Source organism: Ambystoma mexicanum, chromosome 9 (assembly GCF_040938575.1).
Source record: "Ambystoma mexicanum isolate Mex_15411 chromosome 9, UKY_AmexF1_1, whole genome shotgun sequence".
Lineage (NCBI taxonomy): Eukaryota > Metazoa > Chordata > Amphibia > Caudata > Ambystomatidae > Ambystoma > Ambystoma mexicanum.
In genome coordinates, this window is record NC_090931.1 from 15575904 (window position 1) to 15597974 (window position 22071).

The window sequence follows — 22071 nt, forward strand, 5'->3', positions numbered from 1 at the left end:
AAGAGTGAGCAGGACCAAGCCACCCAAGCAAAGAACATACACAGACTTGGACACGCATCCCCATGGAAGAAGAGTGAGCAGGACCAAGCCACCCAAGCACAGAACATACACAGACTTGGACACAAATCCCCACGGAAGAAGAGTGAGCAGGACCAAGCCACCCAAGCACAGAACATACACAGACTTGGACACGCATCCCCACAGAACAAGAGTGAGCAGGACCAAGCCACCCAAGCAAAGAACATACACAGACTTGGACACACATCCCTGCAGAAGAGGAGTGAGCAGGACCAAACCACCCAAGCAAAGAACACACACCGACTTGGACACACATCCCTGCAGAAGAGGAGTGAGCGGACCAAGCCACCCAAGCAAAGAACATACACAGACTTGGACACACATCCCCATTGTGTGTCTGTGATGGCTTAGGCTAGTTTGCAAAGTGTTTTGGGGTGTGCATATGGCTTGCATGTTCACACACACACTTGTGTTTTTCTGATTTGGGGGGGTTCATTTAAGGCTGCGTTTTGAGGGCTCATAGATTCGTGTCTATGTGTGATTATTATTTGGAGGGCATTTATATAAAGGGGCAAGACGCAGTGATTTGCGCTGGGTGGGAGCTGAGGGGGGCATTGTGGAGCTTCACATAGTTCCCACGTCCATATGCACAAACATTCACAGTGGCTGTGTTTGGATGATGTGGGGTGTTTGTGTTGCCTCTGCGTGGTACAAGAAGTAGAAACGTCACTTCTATTTAGTAATGCGTGTGGGTTCTACTTCCTAAATTGCCGTGACACTTGTCATGCTCAGTGCTACCGCACCTTACACGGTGCTGGGTGTAAAATAAGGAAGTCAAAAGCTGCCTCCATTCCAGTGGCACCAATAGAGTGTACTCAAATAAACAAAAAGAGAAACAGCCTGTCTTGCGATTTTCAGAATACCCCGTGATGAGTTATTAGAATAATCTGATACATGGCTTTACTCTGAGTCGCTGCCATCATCTGTTGTCTCCCCGCTGCTCTCCAATTTCCTAGAATCCTCCTGCTATTTTGACGTATTTCAATCTGGTTTCCGGCCGGGCGGGGCACTGAATCTGTCCTGAATTCAGTGCTGGACGATCTGGTATGCCTGGTGGACCAGAGTGGTGTTGCAGCCGTCCTTCTTTTGGATCTGTCGGCAGATTTCGACACAGTTCATCATTTCACCCTGGTCTCCTGTCTGTCCGTCGCAGGTTTGTTTGGCCGAGTCCTTGACTGGTTCACTGCCTTTCTCTGTGACAGGTCCCAGTTGGTATCTCTTCCCCCTTTTCGGTCCCCTCATGTCTCCCTTGCCTGGGGTGTCCCTCAAGGATCGGCACTCTTTCCGATCCTGTTTAATGTCTATATCAGACTCCTTCTCCTTCTTCTTCAAGGCCATGTTTTCCGTTATTACTCCTATACGGATGACAACCAGATCTTAGTCCGGTTGGACCTGACTCAGTCTGAGACTGCTACGAGATAGAGGATATGCCCGGAGGAATTGGGCATTTGGATGTCATCTAACTGGCTAAAGCTCAATGCTACTAAAACAGAGGTCTTTGTTGTTGGGACTACTTTCCCCAGCTGTATTAGACTGCTGACTTCCGGCCTCCTTCACTTTGCCCCCTTACTAAGCCAGTGCTGTCGGTTAAAAACCTGGGGGGTTAAACTCTGGGCCTCTTTGGCCATGGAGGAGCAGGTGGCGGCAATTTGTAAGACTGGCCACTTTAAACTCCGGGTTTTACGGAAGGTTCTTCCTTTCATCCCCACAGTCTGTCAAGCCCTGGTGGTGGCTGCACTAGTATTAAGCGGCCTGGACTACTGTAACTCGCTCTACCTGGGGAAGCCTCTTTACCTTATTTAGCGATTACAACTTCTCCAAAATGCTGCGGCAAGATCCATTCTTCGCCCTTCTTCTGGTACTCACATGTCCCCCCTTCTGAGGCAACTACATTGGCACCCAGTTGAGGCCCATGTTATGTTCAAATCTATGTGTATGGTTCATCTGGCCTTTTGATAGAATTACTATCCTATGTCTGTCTAGTGATCTAAGAATGTCTGTGAATTAAGGATTAGGAATGCACACTGACCCATGAACACAGTCATTCTTAACCTGAGACACACTTTCCTCTCTCAGCCCACCATCTCCTAGAATTCTACTTCAGGTAGATGAGACATTGAAAGATTAAAAGAATATCGAGGCTTAATACCACATAATAGAAATACGCCAGTCACGAGTACTAAGGTACAAGTACACTTTATTTTAGAAGAACAGCTGTCTGGCTCCCAACACCCCGCTGTGTGTGCAAGCAGACCCCGTGAGATGAGAGAGTGCTGGACATTTCAAAACAATTAGTATTTATACTTTTTTCTCACAATCCCGGGCACATCGTCCAGCTCCTCTTCCTGTAACACATTTACCTAGGATACAAAGCCTTTCCACATAACTAATGCATTTTAAAACATTCTTGAATAGCTGTTTGTTTTCTGTTAAATACTTCATTTGTTTTCCAAACATTGGACACAAAGGTAACAGTCCTTATTTAATTTGCTTATATTTGTCTACCATTTGTTCTTGAGTTTAAAGTCAGCTTAGTTTCAAGGAGCGAAAACAAAGATTTCTGCAAAAGCACATTGTCACGCTTCGACCGTGGAAGTTGTGGCAAAAATTGCGGCTTCACTGAGCCGGTGCGGGATCAACAGCAATGCTCTAGCCTCTCTGAGGCTTTGGTACTTAGGGTGGCCATGCCCCCTTCCCGACGTGCTGCAACTCGTCCTGCCAGTTTCTCTTGGACTGTTCCTAGCATTTTTCGTGCCTTCGTTTTTTCCACCGGCTACCCAGCCTTTTGCCTTCCTGACTTGTTTCCCGGTCTCAGAACCTCCACCTTGCTCTGGTATCCCTGTTAGCTTTTTCCCTCCTGTTGCCGCCTTTGTTTGCTCTCCTCACGATCCCTTTATTTCTCCTTCTCGCTCTCTGTTCTGCCGCCCCCCCTTTGTCGGCTCCTTACTCTTGTGTCTTTTCCCGGGTCTACCTCCGGCTGTGTTTCTTCGTCTGGTTCCTCCTACCTTCGGTCTGCTTATGTGCTTCTTCAGTTTCTTACTTACCTTCAGTCTGGCTGCTGCCGCTCTCTCTCCTTTCATTCTGCTCCCCTCTTACTTCAGTAGGCTTTCTCTCACTCGCCTTCCTATCAATTCCATTCTGTATTTCTAGCCTCCTTCTCTTCACGTCCTTTTGACTCCTCCTTCCTTTCACTCTCCTATAGCAGTATCCTGTTCATTTTTCCTTTTTCCGGGATTCTACCCCTTGGAATCCCTGTTGTACAGCCTTCTGCCCAGTTTGCCTTCTCTCCTCCTTGCACCACGTGGGGTTTGCCCACGCAATCTTCAGCAACATCAGAAATCCACCCATTGTTTCTGTCCCCTATTCGGGAGACAAGCAGCACCATTAAAGACCTCCAACTGCTGATTTTGCATAGAACACTGCAGGGTATTTTGTGCCTTCATCGGCTTTTTCCCTGGACTTGGGGCCCGCTCCCTTGGGTCCGCCTGATGGTAGTTATAACCTAGTCAAGGTGGCCTCAGGTGGAGAGCGTCCTTATCTCTATGAACGGAAGAAGGGAAAGAAGGTCATAGAGACAGAAGGAGATCAGAAGCTCCGCAAGAAAGGAAGAAGAGAGAAAAAACCCACCAGAGCCCACACCCCGGAGATTCCAGGTGAGGAGACAGAGGGGGAAGGAACTGCAGATTTTGACACACATGTTCAGCTATTCATCATTCTGTTTTGCTATTTGAACAGGCAAGACACTGTTGGTACAGATGGCATCTAAATTACTGATTAGCACGGCTCTTGTTTAGCTCCAAGGTTTCCTTAGTGCAGGACAAACAATCCACCTTAGCAGCTTCAGCATGCTTATCTACGTTGACACAGTACAAAGTTCATTTTTCTCTGCTGGAGCCAAAAACACAATTGCTAACATGGGACAGAAAGCAGGAATTAAAATGGCGGATAACTTAAAATGGCGGCGTAGTCAGCCTGTTTCAGGTTCATTCCAATTGATTTACAGTGAGATGCAAATGTGCTTAGGCCAATATTTACTATCAGATGGTATTCATGCAAAATATACTTTTACAACATTATCTCCATAATCAGGGTGACTTATCCAAGGTATAGGTGAAAAAAACAGGGTCGGCAGGGGGAAGATGGCAGCTCAACAGAGGGCGTTCCTTCCCCCCAATTAAGAGAACCCACAACAGATTGTTTATTCTAGATTCAGCCAGCCCCATCTAGCACTCATGTAGAGCAATGTAGATCCCTCCCCCTGTGTCAACAAGGAGCCAAGAACCAGGCAGGGGGATAGGCAGAATATATATTTATTTATCATTTATATTGAACAATCAGGCCTTTGTTTAATTTCCTGCACACTTGAAAATGCTTGCAGTTTTGGAATCACATAGATTTATAAGCATAAATGTGTCAAAAAGAACTCTGTCTCCTTTTTCCCCCAAAAGCAATGCAAACTCGTTCTGTTATCAGGGTCACTTACTCACTCCAGGAGAGAGTGTGCATTTTTCAATGGAAATTACACTAGTTTTACTCTGCAAAGCACCTCTCCCCCAGCACCAAAAACGCAGGTATCAGTGATATGCAGCACCCATCTGTTTAAAGGCCAGGTCTAGGGAGTGGGGACAGTTAGGCATTTCGGTTGGGCAAAGGGCACCCCTTTGGTTTTAAAGGCAAGGTTTGGGAATGGAACAACATTTTGTTTTAAAGGCACGGGTTGGGAATGGTCAGGGGCATAGAAGACACATACAATCTTGGGGGTACACGGGACACCTTGGGGACTTTGCTACAGACACAAACCACAGAGTAAAATCTGCCAATTTGTTGTAGTCAGAGATGATCGTGCATATTTGTTCAAAAAAATACATCTTTTTTCCAGTGGAGCAATCCCATTAAAAAACCTTTGTAAATCAAAGAGTGCTGAACAATACAGGATGGTTATGGTGTAGGTAACCCATGCTAGCTTATGTGAGAATTCCATGTCATAGGGACCAGGACCCATGACACTGGCCTGTTTAACATCATGTTATTGACTGCAACCTGGTAAATTTGCACAATGCTCGGAATTATAGCAACCACTGGGGACGTTAATAGACGGGCAACTGGAAAAAACTCCTCCAAGCCACTGTTACCGAAAAGAAAGGAACCTGTGATGATGTAAGAAGACAGTGTACACACCCCAACACACATAAATGTTGTTCATTACATGAAATGCAGGCAGTGCAAGTGATTGTTCCTTGGTAAGTCAAATTCCCTGCACTGATAACCTGTAACAATGCGTAATTTCATCAAGTGTTTGTACCTTGCAGAAATGCGTTATCATTGACTGGTAGCCGAAACACAGTCACCAACCGCATATCAAAGCAAATATTATCCCTACATCATCACATCAAATACAATAACTGCAAAGCCGCAGTCCACGGGACAATGTCTGAATTGGGAAACAATACAAACATGCCTACTACTATGAGCAACCCTTTATGCAGACTTAGTCATATGGGCTGGCCACGGGCCTCTATTTCTGAAAAACGTGCTTGAAGCTGCACAAGCGCTAGTGTGCGGTTGGCAACTGTAAAGACTGGAGGGGGGTGTATGTACTTCTGCTCCCTATATGGTAGAGGAGAGGCACAGAGACCCCAGCCAAGATTCTCTATTATTGGTAACGTAGTCGAGCAATCAAGGCCTAGCTTCTCAGGAGGTGATGCAGGCTGGTTCTTAAGTACAGTGTAGTCCCCAAGCCCCCACAAAGGAATGTCCGTACAGTGTATCGGTTAAAACACAGTCTTTATATAATTAATATTCAAGGTTATGTACACTATCACAATAACTCACTTTGTGCTCAGAAAATCAACAATGGTAAATATATACAGCTCTAAAGTGGTACCACAAATATTATCAGATCCCATTAAAGTGCATCAACTATACTGTCAAAATGTGACACAGATCAATAAAGAGGAAACCAGCAGTAGAGAGAGGAAGGAAAGCAAGGTGGTTGAACAATTGGCAGAATGCTGGCCCTGTACCACTAGACACAGTTTTGTGTGGAGATCCCCCCACCTGGGCAACCTGTAGAATAAAGATACAAGCCCAGTCCATATATTGTTCACAATAGACTTTCCAATAGTTCTGCAACCCCAAAGTACCTGGCGATGTAGCGTTCCTCGGCGGGGAATTGACGGCCCTTCTTGAGTGCCCTCCCTTTAAGGCAGGAGTCACGGGTCGTCGAACGTCCGACGGAGAACAGGGTGAGCTACGACGGTGAAGTGGCAGCTTCGTTCCTAGCGGTGCACGTTGACGGGGAAACGTAAACGTCCTGCAAGGAGGAGGCATGCTGGGCACCTCAGTCTCGATAGTTCTGGACCGCAAAGAGTTTGAAGAACTGTGGCCCAACAAGGGCGTCGAGTCGTCAGCGTCTCTGTGGTCTTTGGGTGGCGGGAAACCCACAGGCGGAGGCTCCTCGGCACGTCGACGGTCAGGCATTCCCCAGCAGGATACAGCGGTGACGATGCGGACGAGAGCGTCCTGGGATTCGAAAGTTCTTAGGCAAACGGGAGCATGGCGGCTCCGTTCGGCAACGGAGGTTGTTGACAGTTGCGGACAACAGACTGGGCGCTTCTCCTTGGGATTCCGCAGCAGTCCCCGTCTCGGGTCGGCAGCCTGTCGAAGGTCTATCTACCAGGGAGCTTTGGCAAAGATCAGCTGGAGCACGATGGTCCCGCATAGCTCGGGAAGAGGGCACCTTACCAGGTCCTCTCTGGGTCAGTCCTTGGAGGCACAGCAGCTTTCAGATTGTGAAGGAGAGCAACAGCAATTCTTCTCGTGCAGCAGGGCTTCAAGGTAAAGCTTCAGTTTCACTCCAGTTACTCTTCAGCTTCTGAACACGAATTCTAGCAGTGAGAGGCCCCCAGATATACTAGTTGATCTCCCATTCATTCTGCTGGCTCACACTCAGGCAACCAATCGGTCAGAGGGCATTCATGCAGGCAGGCAACCAATCAGGTGCACAGTGCATTCAGGCCATTCACTCCTCTCCAGACACTCACAACAAGTTATGTGTATTGGGACAAGTACCCAGCCATTCAACACTCCACACTGCATTCATTTCGGGCAGAGCTGTCTCAGTCATTGTGTGTTAGGAAATCCCAGTGTTGCTACTGGAAAACATGGAAACTACACCATCCTTACTATCTGCAACATAAACCAAGATGGTGCCTATTTGGTTCTGTTTATCCCACTTCTAAGAGCGGGTCTAGTTTATCCCAAGATGGCGACCTCCTCACGCCAAATGCTATATCTGTATTGTAATGATACAGGTAGGCGCGTCGCTACGCGCTCCACACCCTGTGTAGCAACTTAGCAGCATTCACTCCTGCGTCATTGCAAACTTCCATCTCCAGCCTCCAGACTTCGGTCTACCTTATACTTTCCCTCTGCTATATCCTCGTTTCCTTTTTTCCTTCCCGCGGCTGTTTCCTTCCACAGCCACGCCCTCCTCCTCCCTCCTTCCTCTGCGGGCGCTTCGGCCCGCTGTGCTTCCCTTGCTCACCCGCTCTGGGCTCCTCAGCCCCGTTGAGCTTTCTGTTACACTGCCTCCGCACTGGGCTTCGTGCAGCCCCACTGTGTAACTTGTCCGAGCACGTATTACAACTTGGCTCCGGGTGCCGTTCTGCCCCGTTGAGCGTCCTGATTATTTACCATCTCCAGGATTCCTTTCCTGAAGATAATTCCTGTACCGTACTTCTACTTTCCCGAGACTCGGCTACGAGCCTCTTTGTGTCATGTCTACTGGCAGCTGGACTCTTCTGCTCACAGCACAAGATCAAAGGACTGTTAACAAGAATCCTTCCCTTACCTGCACGTCTTCATTGGAGGAATCCAGATACATCATCGGGTTTTATTCCCCGGAGGGTTTCCCGAGGGTGTCGCCCACGAGGCGCTTGGAGCCCATTCTCTGGTCTCTTCAGCATCTTCTGGGAGGCATACCACAACTTCAGTACCACAGGAACGAACCAAGAAGCCAAAGGAAAAAGAACACCAGTTCTGTGAGTAGCATCTTTATCTCTATTATTGAGAGTCTAAGATTGTGTCAAACACCAGATACTAGACATCCACAACACAGAATGCGTATTCGTCACACACTCCATTCACCCAGGTCCCACCCACAGGTGTACCCACAACATACAGTCATTGGAAAGGCTCCAGCTAGTCTGGTCAGCACTTCACAACAACACCATATATGGAACTTCCACCCAACAGCCAGTCAGGGGGAAGGGACAGAGTCAGGGCTTCCCAGGACTTTGAGAAAACAAGGTAACAGACAATAGAAAGCAGGAGGCCACAGGGGCCATCTTGTTTCCTATCAGGAATCAACTGATTCCAATGGCAGGGCCTGGGTATCCCAAAATGGAGGATACTCAGAGCACCTGTCAAATTCAGCATGGAGCTGCCACCAGCCCATACCCTGCTCTGTGGGCCACACACAGGTGCCCAAAAACATACACTAGGGGCACAGGGTTGTATTCCCACCCACGGGTGCCATAGGGTATCCCATGGGTCTGTTCAGCAAAACCAAAAGAGAGAGCTGCACCGCCAGGGGTCCCACATGAACTCCTGTGCGGAAAACACAACAGAACACACAATAAAAGGCAGTGTGCGCTGTCCCTCCGATGCATTTCCAGCATCACAGTCACCCCCCCAGACAGAGGTTAGGGTGCCTAATCTCCCACAAGATAGACACCCTCATCCAGACAGTCAACATACCTTTTGGAAAGGCCATCGGCATTATCGTGACTCTTCCCTGGTCTGTGCTCTATGGTGAAGTCTAGCCCTTGCAGGCTAATGGACCACCTGAGCAGTTTCGGGTTCTCACCCTTCATCTGCATAAGCCACTTCAGGGATTTATGATCTGTTTGGACCTTGAAGGTAGACCCCATAAGGTAGGGCCTAAAACGTCTAATGCTCCAAACTATGCTAAAACATTCCTTTTCAACAGTAGCCCACCTAAATTCTCTACCCTTGAGTTGTCTACTGATGAATATGATAGGATGTTCCCTCCCTTTGTCATCTAACTGGGACAAGACAGCTCCAATTCCAGTGTCGCAGGCGTCAGTTTGAACGATAAAAGGCTTGCTGTAATCAGGCGCACACAACACAGGTGCCCTACACAGACTTTCTTTCAAGCCATCAAAGGCCCTCTGACAGTCTTCAGTCCAGTTAACCTTCCTAGGCTGTTTGGGTGAAGTCAGAGCTGTCATGGGTGCAGCTATGGTTCCATAGTCTGCCATGAAATTGTGATAATACCCAGTGAGGCCCAAAAAGGCTCTCACCTGAGTTTGAGTAGTGGGAGTCTCCCAGTCACGTACATCCTGTACCGTAATGGGGAGAGGTTGGATTTGACCCCCTCCTACCTCATGGCCAAGATATGTGACTTTCCCCTGAGCTATCTGGCACTTGGTGGCCTTGATAGTGAGGTTAGCCCTTTTTAAGGCCTGCAACACCTTATCCAGATGTGTCAAATGCTGTTCCTAGGTGGAACTGTAGACGGCAATGTTGTCTAAGTAAGCCACACAAAAGGCTTCCAGCCCACTGAGCGCATGGTTGACCAATCTCTGGAAGGTGGCAGGGGCATTCTTCAACCCAAAAGGCATGACCCTAAACTGGTAGAGTCCCTCTGGTGTTGAGAACGCCGTCTTTTCCTTGGCATGGTCTGTCAGAGCTATTTGCCAATAGCCTGAGGTAAGGTCAAAGGTGCTTAGAAATTTGGCAGCACCTATGGTGTCCACAAGGTCATCTGCCCTGGGAAAAGGGTGCGCGTCAGTTTTGGTGACGGCATTGACTCCTCGGTAGCCCACACAGAACCTCCAATCCTTGGTACCTGCCTGGGAACTTGCCTTGGGGACAAGGACCACTGGACTGGACAAGGGACTGGTTGAGGGTTCAATAACACCCAGATCCAACATCTTGGCGACCTCAGCCTGAATGTGGTTCTTAACTGTATCTGACATACGGTAGCACCTGCTTTTGATGGGCACACTGTCACCAGTGTCAATTTCGTGCCACACCACGGTGTAAGGCCTGGTGTCAGTGAAAAGAGAGAGGCATAATGCTGGAGCAAAGCCCTGCAGGCCTTCTGCTGCTCTGTCCTCACATCGGGAGAGAGATGTACTCCCTCCACTGAGCCATCCTGAGGGTTGCTATGCAGCAAATCAGGAAGGGGCTCACTCTCATCCTCTTCTTGCTCTGAAGCTAGCAAGAGACATGGGACTTCTGCTCGCCTGTGGAAAGGCTTGACCCTGTTAACATGGAATACCTGAGGGACGCCCCAGGGGCTCCCATGTCAACCAGATAATTGAGTTCGCCCATCTTGGAGATTATGCTGAAGGGTCCAGTCCATTTATCTGCCAATGCCTGAGGCTTGTTAGGCTCCATCACAAGGACCTCCTGTCCTGGAGTCCAATCCACTTGCGATGCTTTAAGGTCATACCAGTACTTATTCAATTCCTGGCTGGCCTTGAGATTCGCTGTTGCCTGACCCATTATCTGTGTCATCCTCCGTCTGAGGCCTAACACGTAGTCCCCCACTTGCTTGGCGGGACCTGGAGGGGTGGCTTCCAAACCTTCTCTGATTAAGGCAAGGGGCCCCCTCACTGGATGTCCAAAGAGTAACTCAAAGGGGCTGAAACCCACACCCTCTTGAGGTACCTCTCTGTAAGCAAACAGGAGGCATGGCAGGAGGAGATCCCATTTCCTCCTTAGGGGCTCTTCCAAAGCACCTAGCATGCCCAAAAGAGTTTTATCAAATCTCTCAACCAGATCATTGGTCTGGGGATGGTTAGAGGTGGAGAACTTGTAGGTTACCCCGCACTCTTTCCACATGGTTTTCATGTAACTAGACATGAAGTTGGATCCTCTGTTGGAGACAACCTCCTTGGGGAATCCAACATGGGTAAAAATGCCCATGATAGGCCTGGCAACCACCTTTGCAGATACAGTCCGAAGGGGTATAGCCTCAGGGAACCTGGTGGCATGATCTACCAAGACCAGGATGAACCGATGTCCACCTGAAGTGGGAGGGTCAAGGGGACCGACAATGTCGATGCCCACCCTCTCAAACGGTGTGCCAACCACTGGCAATGGCTGCAGTGGGGCAATGACACTGCCTCCAGTCTTGCCAGACAACTGACAAGTTGGGCAGGTCCTGCAGTGGGACTCCACTTCTACTCCCATCCGAGGCCAGTAGAAATGGGCAGAGAGCCTCTGCTTAGTCTTCTTGGTACCAAGATGACCAGCTAAGGGCAACTTATGCGCCAACTGCAGCAGGAAGGGCCTGTAAACCTTGGGTACCACCAACCTCTTGAAGGCACCAGGTTCAGGCTTAGTGGGCTCACTAACAAGGAGCTCACCCTCCCAATAGATTCAGAATGTTCTAGGCACTTCTCCTTGCGCCTGGGAAAGGGCCTGTTTCCTCAGACCCTCTAGAGAGTGGCACTCTCTCTGTCCCTTACAGAAGTCCGCCCGGGAGGGTCCCCTTCATCTAACAAGCATTGAAGGTCGGGATGATCCTCCGGGTTGAGAGCCTCTCCCACAGGAAAGGCTTCTGGCTCTTCTCCCGCAGGAGTGGAGACGGGATTCACCACTGGACCCAGCCCGTCCGGAGCATGGATCCCAATAGGTGCTGTCGGAACAACAGGAAGAGCAGGGGCTCCCTCCACAGAGGTGGCCTTCTTACTCTTCCGTTTCCTTCGTGCCTTGGGTTTCCCCATTGGCAAGGGTACCGGGCTCGCAGCCGGACCCTGTGTGACCTGCAATCGGGTGACCGCCACAGCAGCCATGGGTAGACCATCCGTGATCATCCCCAACTCAACCAAATTGTTTCCTAACAAAATGTTCGCAGGCACGTTGTCCTGAACCAGGACCGGAAGCGTTGCTGTCTTGTCTCCAATCGTAATGTTGACTAAGGCTACAGGTGATAATTTGGGTGGCCCACTAGCCAACCTGGTGGTTCTCAGAGGAACACCTACATAGTCCTCTGGCTTGAGCAGTGTCCTGTCCACCACAGTCATGCTGGCCCCAGTGTCTCTCAAACCAGTAGAAGGCAAGCCATTCAAGAGGACACTTCTCAAAAACCTACGAGTGTTCTGTAGGATAGTTGCCAGTACTTTCGCGTACTGGTCCCAGACCCCAAGGGACACTAAGGAAATCTCTATGGGAGCACCAAAGGTGATACCAGTAGAGATGGGGAGGACAGTGGCCTCCACCTCAGGTACGGAGTAGGGATAGGTCAGGGTGACAGCCTGGACTCCAAGTGCCTTACCCTTACACTTGGGGTCACCCCTTCTGTGATCCAGAGCCCCACGATCCCAACAAGTGCCAGGAGTGCAGGGTACGGTACTGGAACCACTGGGACCCTGCTTTGCAGCAGGCGGACCACTACTCTTACTCCCACCCTCAACAGACTTATCCCCACTAGGTTTTTGGGTCTCAGGAGAGGAAGGTTTTGGTTTACCCGACTGTGACTGCTTTTGGGACTCCTCAGTTTTCTGAGAGGCCCCCTTTTCTTTGTCCTTGTCCTTTCCACTGGAGTCCTTAGGGGACACCCGGTGGGAGACCCACTTGTCAGCCAACCTAGCCAGCTTAAAGGGGTCCAAAATGTTCTGGTCAGAAACATACTGACACAGCTCTGGTGAACAGGCTTCCGAAAAAGGCTCAAAAAACAAAAGGTGGGACAATTCAACAAACGTTTTCACTTTGTAACCATCAATCCACCCCATCATATTCATGTGCGCAGCACTCACCCAGTCAATCCAAAATACATTCTCTCGTTTCTTAAAACCCCTGAACCGTTAATGGTATTGGGTAGGCATCTTGCCAAACTTGGCAATTAAAGCAGACTTCATGCACTCATACTGACCCCTTTCTTCCACACTCAGTTTAAGAATACAGTCATATCCAGTTTGAGGCACTCTGCTTAACAAACCCTTAGCCCAATCTCTCTTATCAACATCGTGAATTGCACAAGCCATCTCGAACGCTTCAATCCACTGGAGGAAATCAGAACCCTCTGCATACACACCAACCAAATCTTTCATAAACTTGGTTGCTGGGGACCTGACACTCTCGACTGGTTTGGCTGAAGTCTCCACTCGAGCTTTCTCTAACTGGATTCGCTGACATTCAGTGTCCTTGTCTTTGAGTTAAAGATCCCTATTCTTGAGTTCCACTTGCTGTGCCAACTCCTCCTTCTTAAGCTCAGCATCTATTTCCAACTTGCGATATTCAAAGGCCAATTTCATCCTTAATAACTCAGGCTCCAAGGAAGTGCTGGGGTTTGGAACAGAGGCAGCAGGAATGGTGGCATTCCCAGAATCAGATTCGGCGACAACCCTCGGGGTAGAGTCCTCATTGTGAAACTCTTGAAGGGGGGGATGCAACCCATCAGTCTGGTAGTCCACCAAGGCAGCTATCAGCTCAGCCCTAGACTTATCCACAAAGTCGAACTCCCTGGCTTCACAAGCACTCTGGAGAGCCTCTAAGCTCATCCGAGTCAATTTACCATTCGCAATAGATTCCATTGCTTGTAACACAGTTATCTTGTATACATCTAAACCTCAATTTAATGAAGTGCAGATATTTTGTAAGTGGCACGGTTATACACTGATTCTTAAAACCGTAAGCATCCCACCGCTGCCACCAGTGTAAAGTCTGGATGGGGTGTCTGTACTTCTGCTCTCTATATGGTAGAGGAGAGGCACAGAGGACCCCAGCCAAGATTCTCTATTATTGGTAACGTAGTCGAGCAATCAAGGCCTAGCTTCTCAGGAGGTGATGCGGGCTGGTTCTTACGTACAGTGTAGTCCCCAAGCAACCACAAAGGAATGTCCGTACACTGTATCGGTTAAAACACAGTCTTTATATAATTAATATTCAAGGTTATGTACACTATCACAATAACTCACTTGGTGCTCAGAAAATGAACAATGGTAAATATATACAGCTCTACAGTGGTACCACAAATATTATCAGATCCCATTAAAGTGCATCAACTATACTGTCAAAATGTCACACAGATCAATAAAGAGGAAACCAGCAGTAGAGAGAGGAAGGAAAGCAAGATGGTTGAACAATTGGCAGAATGCTGGCCCCGTACCAATAGACACAGTTCTGTGTGGAGATCCCACCACCTGGGCAACCTGCAAGATAAAGATATAAGCCCAGTCCATATATTGTTCACAATAAACTTCCCAATAGTTCTGCAACCCCAAAGTACCTGGCGTTGTAGCGTTCCTCGGCGGGGAATCGACAGCCCTTCTGGAGTGCCCTCCCTTTAAGGCAGGAGTCACGGGTCGTCGAACGTCCGACGGAGAACAGGGTGAGCTACGACGGTGAAGTGGCAGCTTCGTTCCTAACGGTGCTCATTGACGGGGAAGTGTAATCATCCTGCATGGAGGAGGCGTGTGGTGCACCTCGGTGTCGATAGTTCTGGACCGCAAAGAGTTTGAAGAACTGTGGCCCAGCAAGGGCGTCGAGTCGTTGGCATCTCTGTGGTCTTTGGGTGGCGGTAAACCCACCGGCGGATGCTCCTCGGCGCATCGACTGTCAGGCCTTCCCCAGCAGGATACAGCAGCGACGATGCGGACGAGAGCGTCCTTGGATTCGAAAGTTCTTAGGCAAACGGGAGCACAGCGGCTCCGGTCAGTGACGGCGGTCGTCGATAGTGGTGGACAACAGTCCGGGCGCTTCTCCTTGGGATTCCGTAGCAGTCCCTGTCTCGGGTCGGCAGCCTGTCAAAGGTCTGTCTACCAGGGAGCTTTGGCAAAGATACGCTGGTGCACGATGGTCCCTCATAGCTCGGGAAGAGGGCGCCTTACCAGGTCCTCTCTGGGTCAATCCTTGGAGGCACAGCAGCTTTCAGATTGTGAAGGAGAGCAACAACAATTCTTCTCGTCCAGCAGGGCTTCAAGGTTAAGCTTCAGTTTCACTCCAGTTACTCTTCAGCTTCTGAACACAAATTCTAGCAGTGAGAGGCCCCCAGATATACTAGTTGGTCTCCCATTCATTCTGCTGGGTCACACTCAGGCAACCAATCAGTCAGAAGGGCATTCATGCAGGCAGGCAGCCAAACAGGTGCATAGTGCATTCAGGCCATACACTTCTCTCCAGACACTCACAACAAGTTATGTGTATTGGGACAAGTACCCAGCCATTCAACACTCCACACTGCATTCATACCAGTTTCGGGCAGGGCTGTCTCGGTCATTGTGTCAAACACCAGATACTGGACACCCACAACAAAGAATGTGTATTCGTCACACACTCCATTCACCCAGGTCCCACCCACAGGCGTACCCACAAAATACAGTCATTGGGAAGGCTCCAGCCAGTCTGGTCAGCACTTCACAACAACACCATATATGGAACATCCACCCAACAGCCGGTCAGGGGGAAGGGACAGAGTCAGGGCTTCCCAGGACTTTGGGAAAACAAGGTAACAGGCAATAGAAAGCAAGAGGCCACAGGGGCAGGGCCTGGGTATCCCAAAATGGAGGATACTCAGGGTACCTGTCAAATTCAGCAATGAGCTGCCACCAGCCAATACCCTGCTCTGTGGGCCACACACAAGTGCCCAAAAATATACACTAGGGGCACAGGATTGTACCCCCACCCATGGGTGCCATAAGGGTATCCCATGGGTCTGTTCATCAAAACCAAGAGAGAGAGCTGCACCGCCAGGAGTCCCACATGAACTCCTGTGCGGAAAATACGACAGAACACACGATAAAAGGCAGTAAAGGACCAGGATACGGAGGCCCTGTCCCTCCGATGCATCTCCAGCATCACAGCAACCCCTTACCATGATGCGTCAACCAACACCCGATTGAAGATTACACAACTATGCTTTTTTGCATGTAGCACCACTTTGCAATATATTACCGCCGCCGGGCCACGTTTTGGGGGTGAGCAAGCCAGGCTTGTAGGATGAGCAACAATTTAAATGAAATAAATAATAAATGGATGCTCTCTTGCATCATGGACAAGCGTGCATGGATGGATAACCCATGGGTAGGTCTCTGACATTCCCACGCCCTGTCGGGACAAGCAATAAAAGCCCGGCCCAATTGTCAGTGTCACTGGAAATACATAACAGGGTCACATTCTATACTGCGCCTTAACTGGCCTGTTGGCCTAATTAATACCCTTCTTAATCTCAATTTACGAATTTACGATTTACACTCTGCCACGTCCCAATTAATCTGGTGGACAGACTGATCCCACCACCCTGTGAGCTGCCAGCCTGTCCCTTCAAGCTTCCCCATTCTCCCACGACAATGTTTAATTGATTACCACGCCATATCTTGCTCGCCCCTTGGTGCATCTAAAATATGCAGTACTTTGCACACTCGTATCATGCAGCATATTATATATATGTTTTTTCCCACTAACCTTTATCTCGTCTGAGTCTCACTTAATCAGACAAACGCGAGAGGTGAGACAAAACGATCAGCAGCCACTTGATTTTTCGCTGCTGTGAAAAGGCGTCCCAGCCTGACTCTGAATGAGTGCAGAGCCCGTGTCGCTGACTTGTCGATGACGAGTCACTCAGTAGCAGCAGACTTGGGGTGCATCCAGGCTGCACTGCAGTGCACTGTGCATTGTCATGTGTGATGATGCGAGCAGGGCGCATGCAGTTTGTGCCCCGGGCGGTGCCCCGAGTCAAACGTGCAGGCGAGCAGAATATGCATGTACATAGTAACAGACCAAAGGTTCCTCCACCAGCCAGGAATATGCAGCACTGGCAACAGCACATGATATCTCTCACTGTCACATGTCTGATGAGGCCAGTCGAGGACGTTTGTGTCGGTAAAAGTTAAAGCACTAGTAGTAAGTGTTAGGCAGAATCCTATGCAGTTCCCTTAGGGAGCACTACAGAAGATTAGGACTACAGGTATATGCAATAAATCCCCTTTGGTATCAGTCTGTACCACACAGATTTAGTTGGTAGCTGTGGCTGAGCAGCCAGACGTATCTCAAGAGGGAGATGAGCAGTATTCAGGGTTTACACAATAGGACTATAGTACTGTGGAACAAGGAAACACTGACCAAAGCTTTGTATCAAAAACAATATATATATTTATTTTACACACTCTTAACTCTACACACAAATCACTATTACTAAAGCAAGTTAAAACAGTGAAGACAAGTATACACAACTCCCTAATTAAATTGTAAACAAGTTTGAGCAAGAGTGAAAACTGAGCAAAATGGCAAAGTGTAAACCAAGCAGAAATGGCACTCTAACAATTTCTTCAGAGGGAGGTAAAGGTCAGGTTATACAGGGTTAGCCTCCTAAACACACCAGCAACACTTCCCAATTGGATTGTGAACACGTTAGGCAAGGCAGTACCTTTAGCACAAGCAATACTTAGGTGAAAACCGAGCAAAATGGCACTTCAACAATATATAAAGCGGAAGGAAAGGCTTGATGAAAAGCAATCTAGAGAAGGCAGATGTAACAGATTTAGCCAGAGTCAATAGGCCTGTGCCAGGGTCAGTGGCACGAGGAAAAGTGCCCAAGTTCAAACGTTTCTAGTAGCTGCAGTCAAGTCTTTGTTTAATGGTTGAAAATGAGGCTGCAGCAGGTAAAAGGACAATGTTGAACAATAGGGGCGGCCAGCCCAGAAGGTAAGTAAAGGATTGAAAACACCTTTAGCAGTACCCAACAAACGGGAGGCCTGGCGGAACAATGTATCTTAAAAGTGGAAGAGGCTCCTGCGGCGGCGGCAGTTCCTGGCAGTTCCTGCAGTTTGGCAGATCCAGCAGAGGAAGAGAGGCTCTTGTCGTGGAGGAAGGTTCGTGTCACTGCACTGCCCAGGGCAGAAGCCGGCCGCGGTGATGCCAAAATGGAATAAAAGGTACGCTCCTTTAAATTGCTGTCGTGGTGGACGGGTGCCTGGCTATCCAGTCTCCTAGTGCATGGCACTGGCGATTCGACCAAGGCAGGTCCTTGAAGGCGATTGGCGAACTGGTTGACCCCACCAGCTCAAGGGAAGAAGGCTCTTGCATGTGAAGATCTTCTCTTGTCGTTGGAGAAAAGTGGTGAGGATCTGCAGCAGGGCTTAACCAGTGGTTCAGTTGTTGCAGATGTCTTTGGCTTCTCTCCTCTTCAGATTTCTCAGGTCCAGTGGCGACGTCTTATCTTCCAGTCCGCAGGTCCCTGCTGTTATGCAGAAAAACCCCCATTCATACAGCCTAGCTGTCACTCCACACAGCGGGGTGGTTATCCTGGCGGGATAACCCCCAGCCTATCAGGGCAGAGTGCGACTTGGGTTGCTTAGGCGACCCTGTCCACTGTGCCTACTCCCCCTCCCACAAATCCTGTCTACCCCAGACTTCCTGGTGCCTGAAGGAGGGCTTCTGTCCAGAAGCCCGCCAAAAGGACGAACAAAGGGCCCCGACCTTGGTTTGGATTACAGAGAGCAACACAAGAAAGAAATATTATTAAAGATCTGGCATAAAAAAACACCAGAGTAAAGGTAATATTAAAATGACCCGGCGGTATGTTAGAGGCTGTCATAAAAGGTGGTAGCCTCGAACAATGGGAAAATCCCATAGGGAAATATTTGCGGTCGGATATTTATGGTAGTAACCACTGCCACCAGCCAGACACTTTGGAGAGAGGGACTGAACAGTACCCTCTCAGAAATGAACAACAGGGAAAAACTATTAACCCTTCCCAGTACCTCCATAGTAAGATGGTTTGTACTGGTTTTGTTCATAACTATTGACTAGCAAAGTCAATGGTAACTTTGCATGCCCTGGGAGACAGTAGTCAGTCCCAGGGTATGGAGTCTATGTTTGGGGGTCACTACGACACCCCTGTGTTGCTGCACTGAGGGTGCTGTGTAACACACATGTAAAAAGATGATACCTATGGAGTGAGAAAACTCCATAGCCCATAAGCACAAAAATAGCCTGAAACACACCTCAATACTATGTCTAAGAGTGGGAAAAAGATTCTCACTCTTAGCAAGCTTAAAAAATAAACCCTTGAAATCCAGCAAAGCTGCTGGGGGACTCCATAGGTAAGGGAAATTAGCCGTTTAAGAGAATTCTCCCTAACACTCTCCCCCCTTACCCCCCAGACAAAGGGACAGGAGGATCTAATCCACTCCTGGATGAGTCTCTTACCTCTAGTCGGTTAAAAACACCCTAGAGAGACCATCAGCATTTTGGTGTTGACATCCTGATCTATGCTCAAAGGTTTTCCTTTGTAAGCTAAATGACCTACAAACCTGTTCTGGTGAATCTTTCCTATTTAAGGTATAAGGGAGCTGAACTAACAGTCCCCTTGAAGTTGTAAGAACTTCTGAACCCAAAATTGGTTTTCTCAAGGGGTCCTTAAGAAGGATTCCCTTAGATCTAGAAGGGCCTCCAGGGTTCTGGGGTCTCAGGCATCCTGGTTGGAGGGACAGAGGTCAAGCCAAGTACAGGCTTCCTCTTCTTCTGAGATCGGGTTTTACCTGGTGGAGGAGTTTCTTTCCTAACACTAGGTTTACCTTTGGAGTCTTCAGTGGAAGGGTCCATAGCCTTAAGGTTTTTATCCTAGGGCCTATTCTTCATGGGTTTCCACCAGCTTTGAAAATTACCAGTTCTCAGAGGCCTAGAGAGGGGTCCAATCGGTCTATCCACCTCTTCCTCAGAAGCAGGGGGAGTTAAAGACTTTATAATTGGATGGTCAATGGTGGAGCTTTGTTGGGGCTCCCATTTCCCTAACATTCTAGCCTCAGATTTGCCTGTGTTAGAGGTCAACTTACTAACATCATGGCTTTCAGTGGGGGTCTCAGTAGAGGTTCCCACAGGCTCAGAGTGATCTCTTAAGGTTGCCTCTCTAGCCAATTTGGTTTGGTCCTGTGTTTCCTTACTGGGAGGCCTGGGGGTACTGGATACTACTCCTAGAACTTTTAGATCATTTCCCAACAGGACTCTCCCAGGCACCTCAGTCTGAACACTGACAGGAATCAACACTGTCATCTCATTACACTGAATGAGAGCTGGTAGAATTGGAACCATTTGGACAGGACCTCCAGAGAATTTAGTGGGGCCTTTGGGTGCTTTAGCAACATCCTCAGGCTTGAAAAAGCCTTCATCCACTACTGTTCTGCTGGCCCCAGTGTCTCTCCTGTCAGGAGTATCCTGGCCATTGACAAAAACACTGTCCAGGTAATATACTATAGAGTTTTCTGGCACTGAGTCATACACACCCCTATTCTGTTTGCTAACCAGACCCATGGACTCTAAGGATACAGTTGCTTGAAGACCAAAGGGTTCTTCAGCAAACAATTCATAATGGGCACTAGCCATTTGTACTTCTTCCTTTGGGGAGAAGGCTAAGGAGGCTGTGCTGATACCTGCAGGTTTAACCTTGCATCTGGGATCACCCTTTACATGGTCAGTAGACCCACAAACATAGCATTTTCCAATTGCTCTCAGGAATGGGGGTTTCTGCTGAACTACCTCTGGTTGGGCCCAAGAGCGTTCACTAGCCCTATTTGGTTTCCCAGGTGGCCTACCCTGGCTATTTTCTTGTTTAGGGGCCCTCTTTGGGATGGGAGATATTAGAATTCTCTTGGTTCTATTTTGGTGGCTGCTTTCCCTCATCCTTCTTCTGAGTTGCCCCAGATTCTTTGTGAGTAGCCCTGTTGGCTACCCACAAGTCAGCAGCCTTGCCTAACTTCCTATGATCCATTTCCCTAGAATCAGCCAAGTGCTGTCTGAGCTCAGGAGATAATGCATCATAAATAGACTCCAACATAACAAGATTCCTCATTCCCTCATAAGTGTTAACTCTGTAACCCTTAATCCAACCCTCTAAGTTTTTCAAACATTCAGTCACCCAGGTAGCCCAAGGGGTACCATCATACTTTTTGAGGTTCCTAAACCTCTTAAGGTAGTGGGAAGGGGTCTTCCCAAATCTAGCTATCAAACCTAGCTTCACACATTCATAGTACATCCTATCCACCTCCCCGAACTCCATTACCACATCAGATGCAACAGGGGGAGCCTAGAGAATAACCAGGGAAGCAACTGATTCCCTGTGATATCCTGGAGCCCATGATTGTACTCAAACATAGCAATGCAATCTAATACATCCAACTTAGGTTCATACATACCCACAATCTCTTTAGGCATCCGGGGACTCTTTGGACTGGAAGATCTAGAGGATCTGGGGAGAGAAGAATTTTCCACAGACAATTTCTTCATCTCTAGATCATGATTTAGCTCCATTTCCCTGAGCCTTAGTTCTTGGTGCTTCTGTTCATATTGGGCACTAATTCTTTTGAATTCAAGTGCAAGCCTCATTTTTTCTAGTGAGATAAACTCAGGACTTAATGTGGGACCTGACAATGGTCCAGTAGACAAGGCTTGAGGCTTTTGAGCAGGCAGAGGGCCAGAGGGGGTTATATTGTCAGCCTCCTCTTCCTCATCTGTCTCAACAATAACATCATCAACATTATCATCCTCAATGTTTGCTACATTTGCTGGAGGAGTGGGCACTACAGCCCACTCTCCAGACTTTGGTTTTCTAGCAATCTTTCTATCAACTCTGATGTCTTACCTTTGACAGGAAGACTTTTCTGTCTGCACAGATCCCTTAAATAATCAGCAGTATTTACAAGGAGGGTCTCCTGGCTATAACTTTCCATAATTGACTTTTGTTTTACAATAAACTTTTAGTGATTGTTAAGCCTTCTGGTTAGTTGAATCAAAGTACTAGCAGCAGTCTAAAATGTAAACTCAATACTTTATCGTCACTGCTGTACACCAGTGTTAGGCAGCATCCTATGCAGTTCCCTTAGGGAGCACTACAGAAGATTAGGACTACAGGTATATGCAATAAATTCCCTTTGGTATCAGTCTGTACCACACAGATTTAGTTGGTAGCTGTGGCTGAGCAGCCAGACGTATCTCAAGAGAGAGATGAGCAGTATTCAGGGT

The 22071-nt window shown here is 48.4% G+C and overlaps 1 protein-coding gene across 1 annotated transcript in view; it reads left to right on the top strand.

Annotated features, from left to right (window-relative positions):
- Positions 1-1704: 1704 nt before the first annotated feature.
- LOC138487221 (dentin sialophosphoprotein-like) overlaps positions 1705-22071 on the top strand; it is a 28600-nt gene continuing 8233 nt past the window's right edge. Inside the window, exon 1 of the mRNA XM_069613859.1 lies at positions 1705-1729. Within this exon, the coding sequence (XP_069469960.1) occupies positions 1705-1729 (25 nt within the window). The remainder of the gene's footprint in view (positions 1730-22071) is intronic.